Source organism: Hippoglossus stenolepis, chromosome 9 (assembly GCF_022539355.2).
Source record: "Hippoglossus stenolepis isolate QCI-W04-F060 chromosome 9, HSTE1.2, whole genome shotgun sequence".
NCBI lineage: Eukaryota > Metazoa > Chordata > Actinopteri > Pleuronectiformes > Pleuronectidae > Hippoglossus > Hippoglossus stenolepis.
In genome coordinates, this window is record NC_061491.1 from 5,471,061 (window position 1) to 5,495,609 (window position 24,549).

Sequence of the window (24,549 nt, forward strand, 5' to 3'; positions counted from 1 at the left end):
TGTTATCAATGTGATGTATGTGGGTTCTGATCAGTGGTGGGAAGTAACGAAGTACAAATACTTCGTTACTGTACTTAAGTCGATTTTTCACATATCTGTACTTTACTTGAGTATTTATTTTCCTGACGACTTTTTACTTTTACTCGATACATTTGAACACAAATTTCTGTACTTTCTACTTTTTATATTCTCAAAACTGGCTCGTTACTTGAGCAGCGGAGGTTGGCGCAGCGCGCGCCTTTACGCACGGCGGACCTCTCTCTCGCTCACTCGCGTGCCCCCTGCCTCGGGAGATGAGCAGGCCCGGCGGCGTGTTTGCCTTCGGGGGGGCGCGAGACCCTAAGCGTCCGGAGGTTGGTCGGGTTGCCTTGGTCGACCGGGGCCGAGCAGGCTGTACCGGTAATGATCCCTCCGCAGGTTCACCTTCAGAAACTTTGTTAAGAGTTTTACTTCCTCTAGATAGTCAAGTTTGATCGTCTTCTCGGCGCTCCGCCAGGGCCGTTACCGACTCCGGCGGGGCCGATCCGAGGACCTCACTAAACCATCCAATCGGTAGTAGCGATGTGTGTACAAAGGGCAGGGACTTAATCAACGCGAGCACATTCCCCACCCATTTATTCCCTTTAGAATTACCCAGCTACTGATGCAGGAGCTCGGTTCAGTTCAGTCTTTATTATTCGGTCTGAAATTTGGCCTGCAGCAAAACTATTTTGTGTGCCTAGAACTTGTTTCCTTTTGCTGAGTTATCATAAGGGGCATTGTGTATCATTCCTGCTACTGATTAGAAAGTGAAAGGTCCATGTTTAGTGATATTTACAGAATTTTTTAGTGGTTATACTGTGGTCTATTAGTGTTCTTAGGCAGACACAAGAGGCACTTGTTTATTCTGTTGTGTTGGTTCTTTGTTGTCCCTAGAGGTTCAGATGCACTAGTCCATTACTATTTGAACCTCAGCATCTGGGGTTCCAAATTTGTAAAATTATACATTATATGTATATTTTTGTTATAATTTTTCAGTCAGTAGAAATAAAGCCTGAAGAGAACAATTTTGGGTTGTTTTGTGTCTGTATAGGCCTACTATAAAAAGCACATTGCATTTTTAAGTTTGGTACTTGTACTTTTACTTTTGATACTTAAGTACATTTCAACACCAGATACTTTTGATACTTAAGTACATTTAATATGAGCTACTTTAAGACTTTTACTCAAGTCATTTTCTTACAGGTGACTTTTACTTTTACCGGAGTCACTTTCAGGTAAGATATCTGTACTTTTACTCAAGTAAGGCTTTCAAGTACTTTATACACCACTGGTTCTGATCATACACTTCATATAATCTATCATATTATCTTTCTTTATATACAGTTTTTGGTTCTGATAACAAGTGTAACGTCGTCAGATTTGTTGATGTGATCTATACATGCAACATCTCTTGCCCTTCTGGCCGCCCTGGGAGAGGGATCCCTCATGTGACCCTTCATGAGGACTCTGGAAAAAGGCTTGTTGTTGCTTGTTGGACGGAGGATGTTGCACCTTGTACAGACAGTTAAGCCCTGTGAGGCAAATTGCGAATTGTTAACATGGATTATACAATTAAAATGATTGGAGACTGGCAAAATTGCTGCTGTAGGTGCACATATCATCATCCAGTTATTCAATAAAAAGGCAGAGGCAAAGTTTATTTATCTTTATAAAATGTAAAAAATGACAGGCAGAAAATCAAGACATGTATTTCGCAGATCATCAGCGGTGAGGGGTGTCATTTCTTCTTGAACAGCCTAAAAAACAGAAACAAAAAGGCTATTTAACCACGTTTAGGTGACGTGTGGTATTTTGACATGAACTGTTACTGTACATCTACTGTGTCTGTATACAGGAGTTTTAGGGGATTTGCCAAATTTCATAAGTCACAGGCTTCATCCAAATAATGACTTGCTAAAATGATCACAAGTAACCTGATCTGCTATAACATTCACGTTCACTGACCAAATACTTTTGCTGTAGCCTATACACTGTACTTGATTCTTTTGTTAATAGCCAATACCTATAATGAGATCTATACCTACTGCGGGCAGTCATAAAAATAACATTTAATGTAAACTACAATTCCCACCTCATTGTTGTATGCTTCCACTAACCAGTGAAGTTGCAGTCTGCTCAAACTCATATAATATAGTGACTTTGATAGGACTTCATAGAAGGAATGTAAACGTGTACTTTGTCAAAATTAGAATTGGAATGCTTAATTTATGACATAGACTATATGTACACTATGAGTTTAATATTGGTATTTGATAGTATGAGGGAATTAATGAACTTTGTTTGAAGTGTAAACTGATATCTAGTTTTTATCGTCCATACCACATGCAACTGTATCCACCCAAAATGGCGAAAGCAACCAGTCCTACTGCAGCAGCTGCAGCGAGTGAAGAAACCATCAGGACATAGGATGTACCTGTAAGAAGGAAATGCTTCATTTAACGAGATTGTGATGAAGCCATTTATCTGTATGTTTTATTTTTTTAAATACTTTCTGTTACTGGCGTAACTTCTGAATAATAATAATAACTAATAACTGGAATAATGACACTGGAGCATTTGGGTAAACTGGCCTGTACATTACCTCTCACTTTAGCCCACAGCACACAGGAACTTTTTAAAGCCTGGGAGAGAAAACATTCAGGGAATTTAACAAGGAAAGTCTGCTGCATTTAGCCAGTAAATACATTATTATGCTGTTCAGTAGCTCCACCCACTGTTTTCCACTGGCTGACGGCTCGTAAGATGATGTAATAGGTCCTGCCCTTCTCCAGGGGTGCATTATAGAAGCCTCCATAGTGGAGTCCATCCCCAACAGTAAAGTTCATCTGTGTCCCGACCTGTCTGATGAGGATCTGGGCAGTAATGTACTTGGAAGAGAATTTGTTTTCGCTTAAGGGGTCAGGGCTTCCAGGAGAAGAGCAGTCAAACACCATTATGTCCTCTACAGGAAGAACAAACACTTGGTACAAACTGCCAAATGAAGAAGAAGAAAGCAAGTTAAATATATAAGGGCCAGGATGAACATGAGACAGTTTTATTTCTAAATAAGTTTATCTATCTTAATAGATACACTATTATCTCATTTACATAAAATAATATAATTGTGCTACTATCTATATTTCCTGAATAAAGTTAAATTAACAAATGAACATTACATGATATAATATTTGTCACACCTGAAAATAACACAAAGGAATTATGAATGTGTTATCAGTTACATTTATTATAAGATCTTAATCATGAATTATCCAACTTTATAACTAAGGTTGCATTTGTCATTTAAAGTACAAAGCTGGATGACCGTGTGTTACTCAGTTCCACATACAATATGAGTCAGATGCGGTCCCCTGCCCCTTTCCCCCTTGGTTGTTACCTTATTGGGTCCAGTGTGTTGGCTGATCTGTTTAGCCTCAAAGTTGGTACAGGAGTCTCAAATTCTCCGTAGTAAACAAACGGCACTGGAGGCTCTGGGAAATCGTATTACATTAAATGTGCATTATGTGGAAGAAACAAAATAAATTCAATGTGCTTCAGTCTTTCCTAAATATTTCAAGAGTAACGCTAAGATCTACAGATTCTGTATTGATGTAGTATGAACAGTAGAAATGAGAGTCGGTCGGGCTGTGATACCTGATAAACTGGTGTTAGTGGTGATGGAGGCTGTGAATCTGGCAGACAGTGCAGTGATGGAGATGCTGTAGTTTGTGGCTGGAAGCAGGTGGAGACAGACTTTCAGCTGCTCGGCCTTGGAGCTCACAATCTGCTTCCTTTCATCACGAAAAGACCTCTGGTAGTCTCTGGTACCTGTGTATGTCACCTGCATGGTTACATGGGATATTGTGTCAGCATCACACCATCAATATGGCATATAACCAGAGAATATGGTTAAGAAATGACTTGAAAATGCCTGACAGGAAGAAATAATGGTCAAATACAGCAACTAGAATGCAGTGAAAGGTAAAGACATCGCCTGTTACCTTGTAGGCTTCTGAGTCCTCTTCATATTTCTCTGCTTTCCAATGCACACATTTTTCATTGAGAATATGAACATGACTGAGAGCTGGCTTTATTTCTGTAAGAGATACATGAATGAAAAGAGTGATGTTTGACTAAATATTCTCCTATTTGTCATTACAAAATATCAAATCCCCAACATCACACGATTGATCCGTCTTTTGGTCATTGCAGCTGACCGGTGTGTGGTGGTGGTGGTGGTGGTGTTATGTTGACTTGCTTTGTTCTTTTTACGCACCTATACATCTCAGAGTAGCTGTCTGCCACGTCCCGGAGCTGCCACACACAGAGACGTTGCTGCCCCTCCAGCTGTGATATCCATCCACACAGCGGTGGATCACTACACTTCTGTTATGCCACACCACCTCTGAGTTGGCAAGGAAGGGAACTGGGCCACATTTAGCTAAAAGAAAAAAATGGCAATAAATGTAGATAATGAAACGTAAGCTGTAATTGAGAGGCTTTTAAAGTGTATTTCTGCACGTCTGTTCTTCTATTGGTTCCAAGTGGCACCTACTGGAAGAGGTAAAAGCCATTGTTGAGGGAATTAAATCACATGCTACTTTGTAAATAGCCACAAAATTTACTTTGAAACTCAACATAACCCCGAGCATGTAGATATCAAGCAGGGATTCAAAACAAATGTGCAACACTCAGTATTTATCAATAGAAACAGAAGCAGCCACAGTTGAATAGATGCATGTTTATGTATAGAGATAATCACTGTACCTTGACACTTTATAGATATTTCCCCCCAGTCTCCTGATAATGAACATACTGAAATATTTGTTCCACTCTCCGGGTAAAATCCATCCATACACTCATACAACACCACGCTGCCCGGTCTGCTGGTACGATCCCACAGGAGGTTAGTACGGGGGTGGATTAGTGGGAGGCCGCAGCTTATTTCTGCACACAGACATGAATCAGCCCAGACTGTTGGCCTATTACAGCATATGGGATTCACACATTCAAATCCAAATAGCTGCTGTACATGTGTACATGTTCCATATGTGTAAAATGCAAAAAGGATATCATTTATACGGCATTAAGACTTCAAATTATACGCCTTTATAGCATACAGTGATGGAATATGAATACTTTTCATTCCTCAGCTAGGCATTTAAAAACTAGTATTGTAGCAGCATACATCTACACCGTATATACGTTTTAAATGCATTTGCAAATTTTGCCCAAATATTCTGATGTTAAGATATAAATGGACAAAGTAAAAGTTTTTCATTATATCTGTCAACAAACATGTGCTCTTTAAAGCTACATAGGGTGTGGGTCCTCTTCTCTGCACTCTGTTGCACCACAGTGTTTCTACAGTAGCCCAGAGCAGTTGGATCATTAAGGTTACTTTGTCACATTTGAAGACAGTCCATCGAGCACTTGTTGAGATATTTGAGCTTGGAACAAAGTGGTATAAAGACTGTCATCGATAGAAAGATGTCACTAGTGTGGCTAAAAATATTAATCATTACAATGATTGAATGAAGGTAAAAGACAGTTTATCAAGATATAGATTTGAAATCCTACCATCAAGCCATGTTGTGTATTTTACCTTATGGGCATTAAACTGACGTTTCTGAGGAACCCACAAAAGCCTTACAATTAAAATGCACTTCTCTCTAGATCATGTATGTAATGAGCTTTCACGGTTAGAGAAAGTCATTTCAGTCAGTGTTCTGTTGAATAATCATAAATGTTGAAGAGGACACTTTGTAGAGAGGTAGATTTTTTTAACCAGTATTTTGTTACCTTCACAGACCATAGTTGGTCCACTCCACAGTCCATCAGCTCCACACACAGAGGTGTTGTGTCCACTCCCCCAGATGAAGCCTTCATCACAGACCCTCGTGGCTACGCTGCCATATGTGGTCCCTGTGGCCGGCAGCAGCACTGTGTCCTCCACTGAGGCAGGCTGGCCACAGTCAACCACTGAGTGGGACAAGAACATAGAACTACATTTTAGAGTTCAGATATTCATCAATCTACAGATAGACAATCTATAAATGGAGGAAATGTTCAAAAAGTTCTGTGGCTATGGTAGAAAAAAAACCATGAAAGAGACCATCTTGTAATGGGATAATAGCAACGGTGACACCAGTTAATATGTTGGTGTACCAATGAACCCATGAGAACAATAATGCTTATTTCTGCACACAGACATGAATCAGCCCAGACTGTTGACCTATTACAGCATATGGGATTCACACATTCAAATCCTAATAGCTGCTGTACATGTGTACATGTTACATATGTGTAAAATGCAAAGAGGATATCATTTATACGGCATTAAGATTTCAAATTATATGCCTTTATAGCATACAGTGATGGAATATGAATACTTTTCATTCCTCAGCTAGGCATTTAACTAGTATTGTAGCAGCATACATCTACACCGTATATACGTTTTAAATGCATTTGCAAATTTTGCCCAAATATTCTGATGTTAAGATATAAATGGACAAAGTAAAAGTTTTTCATTATATCTGTCAACAAACACTGCACCTTCACACCACAGATCTATGTCCTCCCAAAGTCCACTCTCTCCACATAATGAGTTGTTTTTCAGGCCCCTGCTGTGATATCCTTCATCACATTGGTAAGACACCACACTGCCAATGTGCGATGTGCCATCCCAAAGTATTTTAGAGTGAGGTTTATGAACAGGCTCTTGACAATCGATTTCTATGACAAAAACACAACAGGTCATTGTAGTTCACTAGGAGTGTGATGGATTCAAATGTTGTCAGAACCTATGTCAAGGCAATGTGACACAAGCTTATACACAATCCACATATCCCGAAGTAAAGTTTAAAATGGCTTTAAACGTTTATGTGTTGATTGATGATTTGTGTAGATTAATGTCATCATCACTGTGACACAGCAGAGATGCCTCATCCCATTCTCCTCTGGCAGTACAAACTGATATATTTTCATCTCCAACACTGCGATATCCAGCTTTACACTGATACACAACTTGAGAGCCCACAGTGGTAATTTTATCCCACAGTATGGTTGAGTGAGGGATGGAGGGGGGTGGGCCACATCGAACTTCTACAGGGATGGAAATGATATCATTTAACTGGGAGTAAATGGTTATTTTTCCACCCTGGACAACAGAAGGGAGACTGACATTGCACTGATAATATTATGATGTTGTTAGTTACCTTTACATGAGATGTTTGGTTTTGTCCAGGAACCGTTAATTGCGCACAATGACACATTATTTCCTTCACTGTGATAAAATCCTATTTTACAGTAGTAAGTCACAGTGCTTCCAGGGGTGGAACTGCCATTCCTCACTTGCCCAGTGTGGGGCACTATAGGAGGATCTCCACATAATATTTCTGGGACAGGAAGTACACAAATATACACACATTAAGAGGGTTAGACAAAATAAAAAATAAAATTCAAAACCCCAAATTAATTTAATTACAATAAATTAACAATTTGACAGGATGGCTCTTGTCAGGACTGTGCACGCACTTATCAGAGATAATGAGTTAAAACACCTGTGGGTGTGCAGGCCACTTTTAAACAAGTCATGTTTTCCTAAATTTATTTACAAAAAAGATATATTGAATATAAAATACAACATTATGATTTTACAAGTTTATTATGGTTTGGGTTAATTACCTTGGCATACCAGAGTCGGGGGTGTCCACTGACCGTTTTCATTACAGACTGATATATTATGTCCTCCTCTGTTAAGAAAACCTGTTTTACAGAAATAGAGCACAGTGCTGCCTGGAGCTGTGCTACCGTTCCACATGTGCTCAGTGGATACACTTACAGGAGGACTTCCACACAAAGTCTCTACAAAGAACCACAAACATCAAAACCATGTTGAACACCAGGATTTAGACTCGGACACTAACAATGTAAATATAAGAAGAAAGATACAGTTTATCTGTATGGGTTAGATGTGTTTTCAGTATGAAGGGTTGTACGATCAATCTTTAAAATCAGAAAACATCTGGAGTGATCTGGAAAGCAGTTACTCTACCTTGGCAGAGCACCGGCGGCTCTTCCCACTGTCCAGCAGTGGTACAAATGGAGACATTTCCCTTTCCAACATTATGATAGCCAGAGTTACACTGATAAACCACCTCACAGCCCACTCTGGAGCTCTTATTCCACAGCATATGAGAGTGAGGGCGAGCAGGGGGGGAGCCACAGTCCACCTCTAAGAACAGAATATTCATAATCATGTTTTCATTGGTTCATAATTACCTGAAAGTAGGAATTTTTTTGTTTTGTTTTTATCTTAGAATGTGCTATTTAAAGCTACATAGGGTGTGGGTCCTCTGTTGCACCACAGTGTTTCTACAGTAGCCCACAGCAGTTGGATCATTAAGGTTACTTTGTCACATTTGAAGACAGTCCATCGAGCACTTGTTGAGATATTTGAGCTTGGAACAAAGTGGTATAAAGACTGTCATCGAGAGAAAGATGTCACTAGTGTGGCAAAAAATATTAATCATTACAATGATTGATTGAAGGTAAAAGACAGTTTATCAAGATATAGATTTGAAATCCTACCATCAAGCCATGTTGTGTATTTTACCTTATGGGCATTAAACTGACGTTTCTGAGGAACCCACAAAAGCCTTACAATTAAAATGCACTTCTCTCTAGATCATGTATGTAATGAGCTTTCACGGTTAGAGAAAGTCATTTCAGTCAGTGTTCTGTTGAATAATCATAAATGTTGAAGAGGACACTTTGTAGAGAGGTAGATTTTTTTAACCAGTATTTTGTTACCTTCACAGACCATAGTTGGTCCACTCCACAGTCCATCAGCTCCACACACAGAGGTGTTGTGTCCACTCCCCCAGATGAAGCCTTCATCACAGACCCTCGTGGCTACGCTGCCATATGTGGTCCCTGTGGCCGGCAGCAGCACTGTGTCCTCCACTGAGGCAGGCTGGCCACAGTCAACCACTGAGTGGGACAAGAACATAGAACTACATTTTAGAGTTCAGATATTCATCAATCTACAGATAGACAATCTATAAATGGAGGAAATGTTCAAAAAGTTCTGTGGCTATGGTAGAAAAAACCCATGAAAGAGACCATCTTGTAATGGGATAATAGCAACAGTGACACCAGTTAATATGTTGGTGTACCAATGAAGCCATGAGAACAATAATCATTGCTACTTTATTTCAGAGTATTCAGTACCATGGGCTAAGCCCTGCCCATCTTTGAACTCAGTCCTTCATCTTGATCTCAACAGTAAAGTTTTGCCTATCTTACACTGTTGTGACAGTGAGGCAAACAGACAGACATATAAACAGCTGTCAAATTTCACTCAACTGTTCATGAGGTAGTTCTCATTTTACCTTTGCAGGAGGCCTTGTCTCTGTGAGGATGAAAAGGTTCTGTTCCATTGTCGACTTGGTATCCCACCTGACAGCTGCATTCAAAACTGCCCTCCAGGTTCCTGCACCGACCTCCATCTCCACACAGTCCTGTTATCCTGCACTCATCAATGTCTGCAGAGCCAATGAGAATGAAAATGCGTAAAGTTTATTGATAAAGCACGTTTAAATTCCCCAAGCTTTTTGGGAGACTCTTCCAAAGCTAAGGGAATATCGACTGCAGAGCACAATCCCCTGGAGTCCCAAAGCGTGTTTGAGGTACATTGAGAAATTCCTGGGTAGAACACCCAACAGCTCAGCTCATGTGGTAGTGCAGAATGTACATGATATGCTGCAGAGCCTCGCATGAAGGGCTCTATAAGTGAGCACCAACATTTTAAAATGAATTTTAACAGTAAGTTTATTAAGGTACCATTTGTTGTATTGTGTCAAGTTCCTAGCAGCATAATTTTGAATGGTTTGTAGACATTGTAATGATAATTTGTTAGGGAGCTTAAAAGCAAATTGCAGATTTCACATTTTTTAAAAACATTTTTATTCAGCATTTTTATTCAGCATTTTTATCGCTATAGTGTGAGACTGAATGTATTTGTGTTAGCAGCTATCTTCTGGAGTCACACACAACAGTTTTGGGCTTTTAACAACCCTGTAAATAAAAAAACAGGTCAAACCTAAACTCGCCCTGGCATTGGGTTCCATCATTTGGGATGAAGATGGCCATGTTGTTTGAAGGGTTGTAGCCAGAAAGGCAGGTACAGTCGTAGCTGCCATATGTGTTGTGGCATTTTGTGTGCATCCCACAGATGGAGACATTTCCCTTTCCAACATTATGATAGCCAGAGTTACACTGATAAACCACCTCACAGCCCACCCTGGAGCTCTTATTCCACAGCATATGAGAGTGAGGGCGAGCAGGGGGGGGAACCACAGTCCACCTCTAAGAACAGAATATTCATAATCATGTTTTCATTGGTTCATAATTACCTGAAAGTAGGATTGTTTTTATTTTTATCTTAGAATGTGCTCTTTAAAGCTACATAGGGTGTGGGTCCTCTGTTGCACCACAGTGTTTCTACAGTAGTCCAGAGCAGTTGGATCATTAAGGTTACTTTGTCACATTTGAAGACAGTCCATCGAGCACTTGTTGAGATATTTGAGCTTGGAACAAAGTGGTATAAAGACTGTCATCGATAGAAAGATGTCACTAGTGTGGCTAAAAATATTAATCATTACAATGATTGAATGAAGGTAAGAGACAGTTTATCAAGATATAGATTTGAAATCCTACCATCAAGCCATGTTGTGTATTTTACCATATGGGCATTAAACTGACGTTTCTGAGGAACCCACAAAAGCCTTACAATTAAAATGCACTTCTCTCTAGATCATGTATGTAATGAGTTTTCACGGTTAGAGAAAGTCATTTCAGTCAGTGTTCTGTTGAATAATCATAAATGTTGAAGAGGACACTTTGTAGAGAGGTAGATTTTTTTTAACCAGTATTTTGTTACCTTCACAGACCATAGTTGGTCCACTCCACAGTCCATCAGCTCCACACACAGAGGTGTTGTGTCCACTCCCCCAGATGAAGCCTTCATCACAGACCCTCGTGGCTACGCTGCCATATGTGGTCCCTGTGGCCGGCAGCAGCACTGTGTCCTCCACTGAGGCAGGCTGGCCACAGTCAACCACTGAGTGGGACAAGAACATAGAACTACATTTTAGAGTTCAGATATTCATCAATCTACAGATAGACAATCTATAAATGGAGGAAATGTTCAAAAAGTTCTGTGGCTATGGTAGAAAAAAACCCATGAAAGAGACCATCTTGTAATGGGATAATAGCAACGGTGACACCAGTTAATATGTTGGTGTACCAATGAAGCCATGAGAACAATAATCATTGCTACTTTATTTCAGAGTATTCAGTACCATGGGCTAAGCCCCGCCCATCTTTGAACTCAGTCCTTCATCTTGATCTCAACAGTAAAGTTTTGCCTATCTTACACTGTTGTGACAGTGAGGCAAACAGACAGACATATAAACAGCTGTCAAATTTCACTCAACTGTTCATGAGGTAGTTCTCATTTTACCTTTGCAGGAGGCCTTGTCTCTGTGAGGATGAAAAGGTTCTGTTCCATTGTCGACTTGGTATCCCACCTGACAGCTGCATTCAAAACTGCCCTCCAGGTTCCTGCACCGACCTCCATCTCCACACAGTCCTGTTATCTTACACTCATCAATGTCTGCAGAGCCAATGAGAATGAAAATGCGTAAAGTTTATTGATAAAGCACGTTTAAATTCCCCAAGCTTTTTGGGAGACTCTTCCAAAGCTAAGGGAATATCGACTGCAGAGCACAATCCCCTGGAGTCCCAAAGTGTGTTTGAGGTACATTGAGAAATTCCTGGGTAGAACACCCAACAGCTCAGCTCATGTGGTAGTGCAGAATGTACATGATATGCTGCAGAGCCTCGCATGAAGGGCTCTATAAGTGAGCACCAACATTTTAAAATACATTTTAACAGTAAGTTTATTAAGGTACCATTTGTTGTATTGTGTCAAGTTCCTAGCAGCATAATTTTGAATGGTTTGTAGACATTGTAATGATAATTTGTTAAGGGAGCATAAAAGCAAATTGCAGATTTCGCATTTTTTAAAAACATTTTTATTCAGCATTTTTATCGCTATAGTGTGAGACTGAATGTATTTGTGTTAGCAGCTATCTTCTGGAGTCACACACTACAGTTTGGGGCGTTTAGCAACCCCGTAAATAAAAAAAACAGGTCAAACCTAAACTCGCCCTGGCATTGGGTTCCATCATTTGGGATGAAGATGGCCATGTTGTTTGAAGGGTTGTAGCCAGAAAGGCAGGTACAGTCGTAGCTGCCATATGTGTTGTGGCATTTTGTGTGCATCCCACAGATGGAGACATTTCCCTTTCCAACATTATGATAGCCAGAGTTACACTGATAAACCACCTCACAGCCCACTCTGGAGCTCTTATTCCACAGCATATGAGAGTGAGGGCGAGCAGGGGGGGGAACCACAGTCCACCTCTAAGAACAGAATATTCATAATCATGTTTTCATTGGTTCATAATTACCTGAAAGTAGGATTGTTTTTTGTTTTGTTTTTATCTTAGAATGTGCTCTTTAAAGCTACATAGGGTGTGGGTCCTCTGTTGCACCACAGTGTTTCTACAGTAGTCCAGAGCAGTTGGATCATTAAGGTTACTTTGTCACATTTGAAGACAGTCCATCGAGCACTTGTTGAGATATTTGAGCTTGGAACAAAGTGGTATAAAGACTGTCATCGATAGAAAGATGTCACTAGTGTGGCAAAAAATATTAATCATTACAATGATTGAATGAAGGTAAAAGACAGTTTATCAAGATATAGATTTGAAATCCTACCATCAAGCCATGTTGTGTATTTTACCATATGGGCATTAAACTGACGTTTCTGAGGAACCCACAAAAGCCTTACAATTAAAACGCACTTCTCTCTAGATCATGTATGTAATGAGCTTTCACGGTTAGAGAAAGTCATTTCAGTCAGTGTTCTGTTGAATAATCATAAATGTTGAAGAGGACACTTTGTAGAGAGGTAGATTTTTTTAACCAGTATTTTGTTACCTTCACAGACCATAGTTGGTCCACTCCACAGTCCATCAGCTCCACACACAGAGGTGTTGTGTCCACTCCCCCAGATGAAGCCTTCATCACAGACCCTCGTGGCTACGCTGCCATATGTGGTCCCTGTGGCCGACAGCAGCACTGTGTCCTCCACTGAGGCAGGCTGGCCACAGTCAACCACTGAGTGGGACAAGAACATAGAACTACATTTTAGAGTTCAGATATTCATCAATCTACAGATAGACAATCTATAAATGGAGGAAATGTTCAAAAAGTTCTGTGGCTATGGTAGAAAAAAACCATGAAAGAGACCATCTTGTAATGGGATAATAGCAACAGTGACACCAGTTAATATGTTGGTGTACCAATGAAGCCATGAGAACAATAATCATTGCTACTTTATTTCAGAGTATTCAGTACCATGGGCTAAGCCCTGCCCATCTTTGAACTCAGTCCTTCATCTTGATCTCAACAGTAAAGTTTTGCCTATCTTACACTGTTGTGACAGTGAGGCAAACAGACAGACATATAAACAGCTGTCAAATTTCACTCAACTGTTCATGAGGTAGTTCTCATTTTACCTTTGCAGGAGGCCTTGTCTCTGTGAGGATGAAAAGGTTCTGTTCCATTGTCGACTTGGTATCCCACCTGACAGCTGCATTCAAAACTGCCCTCCAGGTTCCTGCACCGACCTCCATCTCCACACAGTCCTGTTATCTTACACTCATCAATGTCTGCAGAGCCAATGAGAATGAAAAAACGTGAAGTTTATTGATAAAGCACGTTTAAATTCCCCAAGCTTTTGGGAGACTCTTCCAAAGCTAAGGGAATATCGACTGAGAGCACAATCCCCTGGAGTCCCAAAGTGTGTTTGAGGTACATTGAGAAATTCCTGGGTAGAACACCCAACAGCTCAGCTCATGTGGTAGTGCAGAATGTACATGATATGCTGCAGAGCCTCGCATGAAGGGCTCTATAAGTGAGCACCAACATTTTAAAATACATTTTAACAGTGTAAGTGTATTAAGTGACCATTTTTTGTATTGTGTCAAGTTCCTAGCAGCATCATTTTGAATGGTTTGTAGACATTGTAATGATAATTTGTTAAGGGAGCATAAAAGCAGATTGCACATTCTTATCTCTATAGTGTGAGACTGAATGTATTTGTGTTAGCAGCTATCTTCTGGAGGTCACACACTACAGTTTTGGGCTTTTAACAACCCTGTAAATAAAAAAACAGGTCAAACCTAAACTCACCCTGGCATTGGGTTCCATCATTTGGGATGAAGATGGCCATGTTGTTTGAAGGGTTGTAGCCAGAAAGGCAGGTACAGTCGTAGCTGCCATATGTGTTGTGGCATTTTGTGTGCATCCCACAGATCCTCATGGCTCCTATCTGGCACTCATCTTTATCTGTGAGAAAAAAGAACATTAATAACAATTATGAGATGAATTATCATGGCATTTGTACTAACATTCATGGTTAAAAGATGATGTATCGTAATGACTTTGGCATTCATCCTCACTACACCTCTATCAGCACCAACATGCCCCCCTCCCCGTGATGAAATGTCATAACTTTTGTGATACCGTCACTTTCTCATCAAGCGATATCATCTTCATTTATACATTTCTAAACTAATGACAGTCATCAGATGATAACTTTCTGTGGTTGTAATATAATCCTTTTTTATTTTATCTGATCAGCCAAAATTAGATTTAGCAAAGAGGAGACTTTTCTTCCTACCTTGACAGAACGATCTTCCATTTCCTACAAATCCATACTTGCAGTTACAAACTTTGCCAGAGCCGTCTAGCTTGTCTTCACATCTGGCTTCAGAATGGCAGGAGGCGCACACGTCCAGAATTTGGCCCGATGCTGGCATACCTGAAAGGATAGAAAGAGCATCCAATAGTATCCGTTAGTATCTCCAGAGACCATTCTCCATGTAAAGCTTAACCATGACATGGGGATGATGGAGGGGAAAAACATCCGTATTCTCACCTGCAACGACACAGAGCAGAAAAAACACAATCATTGTTCTGTTTCTCTTGTTGGTCCTCGAGTCGACCTGTTGTTCTCTTTACTCCACTAGACAATCATCCTCCTCATCCCGCTCTCTTCATTATTCCTCTTCATTTTTTATACTTCCGTCTTGTGGGCCATGATGATGCTGAGCATGTTTGATAAATGGGATTGAGAGGAATCTTCTACTGGGTGAGCTGAGGTCAATTCTTTTCTCAATGGTCTTCTCGCAGCCGCCGGGTTTTTGTGGCTTCATCTGTCATCCAATGACACATTCAGTTACACTTCACACTCATGGTGCTGGGCTGATAACAGCTATATTTAGCCTAACGAATGCCCTTTTACAAAATTGTGTCATTTTGTGACGTATGAATGTATCATTTAAAAGCACATTAACCGCACCATCACTGTGTGTAACAGAATGAGAGATAGTAAGGGTCTATATTTACATGACGTAGAAACAGCTACTCTTAAGTACAACTTAATATTGATAACACTACCAAATTTAATGAATATCACGGTGCAGTTTAACCTTTGCCCAATGTTTTGTCAATGTATTATATTAAAGGTGGATTAATCATTCTGTTATTATAGTTCATACACATAGAACTGCTTCTTTAAGACCTTCTTCATCCTACCACAGGGTCTGCAGTGGATACTGGGGGATATGTCAGTTGGTGTGTCCTGGGAAGTGGAGATAAGAACATAGAACTACATTTTAGAGTTCAGATATTCATCAATCTACAGATAGACAATCTATAAATGGAGGAAATGTTCAAAAAGTTCTGTGGCTATGGTAGAAAAAAACCCATGAAAGAGACCATCTTGTAATGGGATAATAGCAACGGTGACACCAGTTAATATGTTGGTGTACCAATGAAGCCATGAGAACAATAATCATTGCTACTTTATTTCAGAGTATTCAGTACCATGGGCTAAGCCCGCCCATCTTTGAACTCAGTCCTTCATCTTGATCTCAACAGTAAAGTTTTGCCTATCTTACACTGTTGTGACAGTGAGGCAAACAGACAGACATATAAACAGCTGTCAAATTTCACTCAACTGTTCATGAGGTAGTTCTCATTTTACCTTTGCAGGAGGCCTTGTCTCTGTGAGGATGAAAAGGTTCTGTTCCATTGTCGACTTGGTATCCCACCTGACAGCTGCATTCAAAACTGCCCTCCAGGTTCCTGCACCGACCTCCATCTCCACACAGTCCTGTTATCTTACACTCATCAATGTCTGCAGAGCCAATGAGAATGAAAATGCGTAAAGTTTATTGATAAAGCACGTTTAAATTCCCCAAGCTTTTTGGGAGACTCTTCCAAAGCTAAGGGAATATCGACTGCAGAGCACAATCCCCTGGAGTCCCAAAGCGTGTTTGAGGTACATTGAGAAATTCCTGGGTAGAACACCCAACAGCTCAGCTCATGTGGTAGTGCAGAATGTACATGATATGCTGCAGAGCCTCGCATGAAGGGCTCTATAAGTGAGCACCAACATTTTAAAATGAATTTTAACAGTGTAAGTGTATTAAGTGACCATTTTTTGTATTGTGTCAAGAGCCTAGCAGCATCATTTTGAATGGTTTGTAGACATTGTAATGATAATTTGTTAAGGCAGCTTAAAAGCAGATTGCACATTCTTATCTCTATAGTGTGAGACTGAATGTATTTGTGTTAGCAGCTATCTTCTGGAGTCACACACTACAGTTTTGGGCTTTTAGCAACCCTGTAAATAAAAAAACAGGTCAAACCTAAACTCACCCTGGCATTGGGTTCCATCATTTGGGATGAAGATGGCCATGTTGTTTGAAGGGTTGTAGCCAGAAAGGCAGGTACAGTCGTAGCTGCCATATGTGTTGTGGCATTTTGTGTGCATCCCACAGATCCTGGGCTGATAACAGCTATATTTAGCCTAACGAATGCCCTTTTACAAAATTGTGTCATTTTGTAACGTATGAATGTATCATTTAAAAGCACATTAACCGCACCATCACTGTGTGTGTAACAGAATGAGAGATAGTAAGGGTCTATATTTACATGATGTAGAAACAGCTACTCTTAAGTACAACTTAATATTGATAACACTACCAAATTTAATGAATATCACGGTGCAGTATAACCTTTGCCCAATGTTTTGTCAATGTATTATATTAAAGGTGGATTAATCATTCTGTTATTATAGTTCATACACATAGAACTGCTTCTTTAAAGGGGACATATCATGCAAATTACACTTTGTTAGAGCTTCTACACGTTAATGTGGGTATCTAGCATGTCTACCAACCCAAAAACTCTGGGAAAAAACACTTGCGCGTTTTGTTATAGTTCCTCTAAGTCAGAAACGTCATGCTTGAGCGACTCGATTGAGCTTCCTGGGTTTTGTGTCGTAACAAGGCACTGGAAGTCTCCCTACATGGCCTTGGCCAACCACCCCCCACACACACACTCATCCGGTGTCAACGCCACACAGCCAGCAGTGTGGAAGACTTCCGCAGTGTTCAGCACTACTGTAACACTGGCACAAACACACAGAGCCCCCCCACTCGTTACGCCGGGTTTACACCGGATGCGGAAGCGCCGCTGCGAGGCAGCGCAGCGCCGTTCTCAAGCGCGCAGCCGCCTGGCTGTTCACACGGGACGTGCATTTCTCCGCTGGTCAGCCCCATAGACTGTATATATAAGGTCAGCCCGCGATTCTGCTTTCTCCGCTTGTTGTTGTACCCGTTGAATGTCGGGGTTCGGGGGTAAATGATGGTCTTCAGTCCCCCCACCTCTCTTTCTCTCTCTGTCTGTCTGCTTGTGTGCTTGTAGTGGATGGGCGAGGGGGACATTTAATTATGTGATTGGGAAAATTAAAACTCCAGGACAACAGAAGGGAATACAAAGTATGGGATGATTTGATAATTTATTCATATAAAATATGTAATTTATATCGTTTAAAATCATGGGGGAGGGGGAGCTGGCTCATTAGCATTTAAAGGAACAGGCACTCAAAACAGGTCACTCTGTGGAGGGCTGTTTTATACAGGGTAAAAAGGGTGCTGTTTTATATGATCCTTGTGGTATTTTGACCAAAGTATGTTACAGACATTTCATTAAGACCCCAAGGAACCATATCAACCTGTGGTAAAATGGGCATGCTATGTCCCCTTTAAGACCTTCTTCATCCTACCACAGGGTCTGCAGCGGATGCTGGGGGATATGTCAGTTGGTGTGTCCTGGGAAGTGGAGATAAGTATGGTGAGCTGTTATCTCTCCGCCCAGCAGGGTCCTAACCAGGGTCTCACTGTCACTCAAATGAGTAAGCTACCGCCTCACAGCAGTGCCTGACTGGACTGATGTTGTACTGCTGTGATCCAGGTTTATAGGTCATATAAACACAGAGAATCTGTTTAAACTGTTTAATATCACTGGTTTCTAACTGATCCGCAACTGAACAGACAATGGATATGACTGAAATCTAATTTCTCCTAGGGGATAATAACATCTAAAGTCTAAACAGAGTCTATAGTTCAAATCTTAGCTAACATTAGCATTCAACCACTTACTAGTCATGAGGGCTGTTTTTATATTAGAATATCAAAGCACATTTTTGACACATTTATTTAAGCCTGTACGTAAAATGTACTGGATGTAATCAAGCTAGCAATGTAACAATAACGCACAACATGTTGTGTCTTTTCACCTAACCTCAGAAATAGTCTGGTTAAGTCAGTGACAAGTAGCATTTAGTCATTTACTTCCAGGCTTAAATAATTTAGTTTGAGAGGCGCATTCATATTGGAGGAGAAGATGCTCATGAGCAGCTCAGAAATAATCGAGCTCTGGCATTAGGAAGACCCTAACTCTTGTCCTCTCTCTACTGATTCACAGGGAACGAATCATTTGTTTTATAATGGCTACGCTGTGCTCCCTAGCCTGTGTAACCATTGCTGCCGGTCCAGATTTCCCCTAGGTCTGGTGTCGGTAATATCTAACCTTGAAACAAGGTCCCGTGTCTCCAGACTTTAACTGTCCATTGTGTTTTCAGATGATGATCAGTTAGAAAGCAGTGACATTAAAACAGTTTGTCAGATTCGTATGATTTATAAACCTGAATCACAGCAGAACATTATTCTGTTCAGAACAGCATGGTAGTGACAACAAGGCACCATATAGGCTGTTTGACAGTAAGTAAATGCTACAACTCCTCAGGACCACCACAAGACCCTGCCCTCACACCCCTCTCATGCCCTGGTCTGCAACATCTCTCTCTTAATCCATGGCCAGCAGCATAGCTCTATATATGAAATCCGGTGTCAGGAAGAGGCATCAAGATGTGCAAAGGCTGTCACTCAAGCCAGACAGGGGCAGTGGATGAAATGGGAGAGCATAGAGAAAAGAAAGATCAGCTGGAAGGACCTGTAGGGAATGGAAGCAAGCAGGATTAACTTTCTGCTTGGAGCAACCTATGACGTCCTTCCCTCAGCAGTGGCTGAACAAAAATCAATCCTACCCACTCTGCTCAACTCCAGGCACATCCTCACTGGTTGTAAAATACGTCTCTCCCAAGGTAGGTATACGTGAAGACACAACCAGGTACTCAAATGCCTTGCAGCAACAATAGAATCAAAGAGAACTGCTACCAATGCCTTGCCATCGAAAAAATCGAATGCAGTCCAAAGGACAACTTTTGTCTGTGAGGGGGAACAGGGACAGAAAGGGCCTCCTCCACTGATCAGGAGTGGTCAGATGAAGCAAGCCTGAGACTGGGAGATGTTGATGGCAGTGGGCCAGTGGCTTACAGTCCCATCACATAGTGTCACTACCACCTGACCTGATACTCTGGTCCAACACACTGCGTGTTGTCTACTTCATAGAATTGACAGTACCCTGGGAGGACAATGTTGATGAAGCGAATGAGAGGAAAATAAATGGCATTTGAGGCAGAGCAACGTGGCTGGAAAGGATATTCTCTATCTTGTCCTATGTTCTAAAATGGGAAGGCATAGTTTAAAAAGGAATAGAGGTAATGATGTCTGATCTACTGAGTGGGCCACATGGCTTTCATAGTACTGCCATACAAGCCAGGAGCCAGTCAGATTTACATTTAGCCTCAGTGTACCCTCATGTTCGGCCTGTATAATTAATTACAAGGCCAAATAACTTGATGACACTAAGGTGCACAACTGAAGTTATATCCGCTGTTGGCCACTAACACCTGCTAACATCTACTGGTAGTTGGTAACATAAAGTGTTTTCTAAAAATAAATATTCTAGTCTACCGTCTACAACTGCTGTTAAATACAGAAGCAAGATGGCAACTTACAGTGTAACTCACCAATTTACTCAACTCATTTACTCAATACTGCTACATTTTAAACTATACAGGGTGAAATTACTACTGGTCCGGCTCACTGTGCGATACCCTTGTAAGTAACAGTGCTCAGATGCCAAAAATATAAGCCACGAGATACAAGTGGGCCCTGGTGCAAGAACCATGGATGCTAACAAGGGCACTAACAAACTTGCCAGATGCAAAGGCTACCTGAGGCATCACCAGCTCTACCAAATTTCAAGTTTACCATTTGCACAATTGAGATTTGACTAGAATTCACTTGTGGCGAACTGAATTGACTGAATATAGCTGCAAAATAGACCCACTTGTGTATATCCAGTTCCACAATTCATACTGCACACTGGGTACGACTGCACAGAGGGACAGTTCAGTCCTTCTTCCTCCAGTAGATGTCAGGCTTCACACAGATTTGAGTTTGGGGTCTGCTAAAAGGAGCGAGTTTTCTTGTAAACAAACTAAAGTTATGTTGATAATAGCAGTCATACTCACCCTTTTATTTGCAACTCATGTGTGGTCTTAAGGTTGTGACACTCAAAATTACACAATGTTTGTACTTTTGAGTTCAGACAAATAGATTTAGTGTATTTCATTTGTTTGAGCATCATTGAACATCAAATCATGCATTGTTTACGTCCATGTTGAGTCGCTAGCACTCGTCGCAGAAGTTGCTGGTGTATTGCTATGCTCCTTTGCATGTTAGTGCTGCCAGATGTCGATCAGTGGAACAGCAAGGAACCACCGGCAGGATTGTGTATCGAAAATACATTGTGGCAACATCTTGGTGTGTGTCGTACGAACCCATAAAAGCATTCTTTCATAGAATTTCTCAAGGTGAGAAACTCTAGGAACTTTAAAGTGCTGCGTCCCTTGCAACCTGAAAGAAGATTGCTGGATCCACTATTTAAATAATTCTTTAGCATAATAATATAATAGTGATGGTGTTGTTGCACTTATTCCACATTCTTTTGCTCAGCATATTTGGCACATAACTATTCTAACCACACACACCATTTTGTTTTTGTACTTTCCTTTATTAGATGTTAGCACCCGATCTGTCAAGGCCTTCAATGTAATCATCACAGTCTGTCATTCAGATCAAATATTACATGAACATGCATTTTTTCAGTACCAAATGTTTTATCATAGAGGTCAGACATGTGTTTGTAAAACTTGAAAAAGATTGTTAACTTATCTCACATAATCATGTTCTGTTAATGTAAATCCAACACATAGCATTACACCTCTCAGCACACATACTGCACAGTTCATATGCACATGGGGTGCTAGTCTGAATAAACCATCACTGGCTGAGGTTTGAGATGAAAATCTTTTTGCTGGTTGATTATTATAATATAATAATAATAATAAAGCTCAGCATGTTGGATGAGTGCTCAGAGTACAGAGGCCTCATGGATGGCTTCACAGTCCTGATCTCAGACACAAAGGCTGCAGCGAATTCCAAACCTGTGACCTGCTGCAGGGTCATAACAGGGTGCAGAAACAGCAGCGTCTCGTTTCATGTGCAGTCTTAACTTCCTTGGAGGGTGGGGCCTCAGGAGCCGCTGATTCCTCTTTACACTCTGACAACGAGCCGGCCGAGGTGGACAACAGCCTCCCACACACCAGGTCAGCAGCTTTCCCATCCATGACGGTCAAGTCTGTGACTGTTTTCTCTCTTAGCGACATGTCCCCATCATCGTCATCATCTATCAGGACAAACTCCTTGAGGTAAACCATTCCCATCCCGTGGAGACTGTGGCTCTCTGTTAAATCCTCCATGGTGTGGGCGTCTACAAAGGTCAGAGTTGAGGTCTCTGTCAGGGTCTCGTGTGGGTCTGTAGAGTTGTCCTCCGGCCCCGAGTAGGCCTGGCTGCTCGATTCCATCACCCACATGGAGTTCCTGTTCACACTCTCGTCTTGGTACTTTTGGTCTTGACTTTTAGAGACGTAGTCTGGCATCTTGGTGGCAACCTTGTCTCCCTGATTGTGGGAACCATTCTCTGCGGCATGGCCATTACCAGGAGACATCGTAAAAGCCACTTTCTGGTAGTCATGGTAGATATGCAGGCTGCTGCTCCCTGCAGGCTGCTGCTCCCTGTAGGAGAAGACAGAGGGATGAACGGGAAGGACGTTTCCTTGCCTCTTCATCTATTTCTTCTTGCTGCACTGAAACAAAACGGAAACATGTTTAATGTTCTAGTAAGTGGACTGGTCTTCTCGACTGGTGTGCAGGTTTTGGACTTTATAACAGCCCTATATATACATTTAAAGACGGTGGATGTGACAAATGCATGTGAATAGAATAGTCTTTATAATAGAACAGTACACACATTGTCAGTGAATAACAATAGGTTATTTGTGGATTTATCACTGCACATTAGAAAAATAACTGTTGGACAGATTGACACAAAATGTGGTGCCCAGTGCCTCGCCTGACTCCTCCTCCACAGTCAGATGTTTATTTTAGGTTTTGCGTCATAGTTTTGAATGAGATGTTTCAATACCTATTGTATGACATTTGCTTTACAAATGTATGTTTCATTCATGTTTTTGAATGATGATGATCCCTGAACCTGGAGGAGGTAAAAGTAAGTGCAGTGGAACAGTTTTATGTTTATAACAGAAGAGCTGTCATTTAGTATTGGCCTCTGTGAATAAATAAATGAAGCTGCTACTTTAAAAAGAAGCAAAAAATAACTTAAATTCCCAGAGGACTGGCTCTTTGAAGAAGGAGACAGATGAACTCCTCTAAAGTGCTCTAACCGGGACAGGAGTATGTGTGAGTGTGCTTCATCTAGCTCTCTCTCACTGTCCCCACACACACACAGGTTCCACTCAGTAAAACCTAGCCATGCTTTTTAAAGAGCACATATTTATTATATATTATGTTTAGACAAATGAGATATTAACATTTAGTCCATAATTTAAAGACTTCTTCATTTGTGTCTCATGTGTCTCCATTTAATGGCACCACATAGTGCAGTGCTCTGTGTCTCGGAGCCTCACACACCGACCCTCTTACACTTGACTGATTCATATGCGTGACAGAATCAGGACTTTATAAATGAATAATAACAGCAATGTACATGTTCAAGCGACTGTTGGCGTGCTCCACTCCAGCTTGTGGTGGCGAGTGAACAACAATGGATGAAAAATAGATACGATTTAAACACACTCGCTGCATTACTGCTTTACTCTGCACTTGGTCGTTGCTCCGTTGTCTCAGTAGTGGCTGTGGTTAGGCTGGCAAGAGCTTTTATTGTAGCAGAAGGAACTTACAGCAGGGCAAGGAGAAATTAGACAATAATGTCCTCATAGTCCTTACAGTTGATCTATAAACCCCTAAACTGTATTTCTTTACAACATATCAGTTTTCCAGTACTAATGTCTGCAATCAACTCAGTGTTCAAGACTGTATTTTACCTCAGAATAAATAACTTTTCACTGTTTGTCACAATCAGAAGTTACTTAGCCATAACAGATGCTGGATCATATGTGCAGAAATAAAAAATGTTCCTCAAAATGCATTTCGATTTAAATATTTGAAAAAAAAAAAGATTATTTTACCTCGAGCTGTCCACAGCTGAACTCTTCTCCCCAGAAGTCTCTGTAATGAGAATCACATGGCAGAGGTGGGATGACCCAGAGTGTGTGCGACCGATCTCCAGTACAGCTGCTTAATCTGATTCCTGCTCCACCTGGATGTCTATAAACAGAGATTCTTCACACACACCCTCCCCTCATCTTGTACTACAACTGTGCTCAGTGTGTGTGTGCAGGGAGGCGATCACGGGACGTTCCACTGATTCTATTCACACCAGCAATAATGCATTTTCTTCTTCTTTTTTTTTACAGGCTTGGGTTTGCTGTGGGATTTTTGTGGACAGAATCATGTTAATATTTATACACCTGAAGATGAGAAGAAGAAAAAGCCCTACAAAAAGGAACTTAGTAATACATACTCACACATGGCACAGCCAGTATAAACTATACGAAAAAGGTACAAGTATATATTCATTTTGTCATCCACAACTCAGCAAGAAGTTGAATACTGTAAGTCTTTCTCCAAAAATGTCAAACTCTTTTTTTCA

General features: G+C 40.9%; 3 protein-coding genes across 12 annotated transcripts; all 3 read right to left on the reverse strand.

The window, feature by feature from the left end:
• Nucleotides 1-1,672: 1,672 nt before the first annotated feature.
• Nucleotides 1,673-15,393, reverse strand: susd1 (sushi domain containing 1). 8 transcript variants are annotated; one of them, XM_035166991.2, is made up of 23 exons: nucleotides 15,095-15,393; nucleotides 14,837-14,977; nucleotides 14,347-14,502; nucleotides 13,671-13,823; nucleotides 13,090-13,269; nucleotides 11,546-11,698; nucleotides 10,964-11,143; nucleotides 9,414-9,566; nucleotides 8,833-9,012; nucleotides 8,075-8,254; nucleotides 7,705-7,884; nucleotides 7,236-7,415; nucleotides 6,574-6,753; nucleotides 5,821-6,000; nucleotides 4,786-4,965; nucleotides 4,295-4,459; nucleotides 4,020-4,114; nucleotides 3,673-3,859; nucleotides 3,416-3,509; nucleotides 2,757-3,012; nucleotides 2,624-2,663; nucleotides 2,362-2,455; nucleotides 1,673-1,778 (listed from the first exon to the last, which is right to left on the reverse strand). In XM_035166991.2, exons 1-23 carry the CDS (start codon nucleotides 15,126-15,128, stop codon nucleotides 1,760-1,762), a joined length of 3,360 nt encoding a protein of 1,119 aa, XP_035022882.2. In that variant the 5' UTR covers nucleotides 15,129-15,393; the 3' UTR covers nucleotides 1,673-1,759. The 8 variants fall into 8 exon arrangements, with proteins under 8 accessions (XP_035022882.2, XP_035022883.2, XP_035022886.1 ...); XM_035166992.2 differs by lacking the exon at nucleotides 11,546-11,698; XM_035166995.2 differs by lacking the exon at nucleotides 9,414-9,566.
• A 703-nt stretch (nucleotides 15,394-16,096) lies between these two features.
• LOC118115480 (sushi domain-containing protein 1-like) lies at nucleotides 16,097-17,002 on the reverse strand. Its single transcript, XM_035166650.2, has 2 exons — nucleotides 16,882-17,002; nucleotides 16,097-16,357 (listed from the first exon to the last, which is right to left on the reverse strand). The coding sequence occupies exons 1-2, from the start codon at nucleotides 16,994-16,996 to the stop codon at nucleotides 16,182-16,184; spliced, it is 291 nt and encodes a 96-aa protein (XP_035022541.2). The 5' UTR covers nucleotides 16,997-17,002; the 3' UTR covers nucleotides 16,097-16,181.
• A 4,609-nt stretch (nucleotides 17,003-21,611) lies between these two features.
• Nucleotides 21,612-24,224, reverse strand: si:ch211-12e13.12 (paralemmin-2). Of its 3 annotated transcripts, none has more exons than XM_035166575.2 (2): nucleotides 24,026-24,224; nucleotides 21,612-22,553 (listed from the first exon to the last, which is right to left on the reverse strand). In XM_035166575.2, exon 2 carries the CDS (start codon nucleotides 22,484-22,486, stop codon nucleotides 21,941-21,943), a length of 546 nt encoding a protein of 181 aa, XP_035022466.2. In that variant the 5' UTR covers nucleotides 22,487-22,553; nucleotides 24,026-24,224; the 3' UTR covers nucleotides 21,612-21,940. The 3 variants fall into 3 exon arrangements, with proteins under 3 accessions (XP_035022466.2, XP_035022464.2, XP_035022463.2); XM_035166573.2 differs by having other exon boundaries at nucleotides 21,612-22,619; XM_035166572.2 differs by having other exon boundaries at nucleotides 21,612-22,624.
• Between the last annotated feature and the right edge of the window lie 325 nt (nucleotides 24,225-24,549).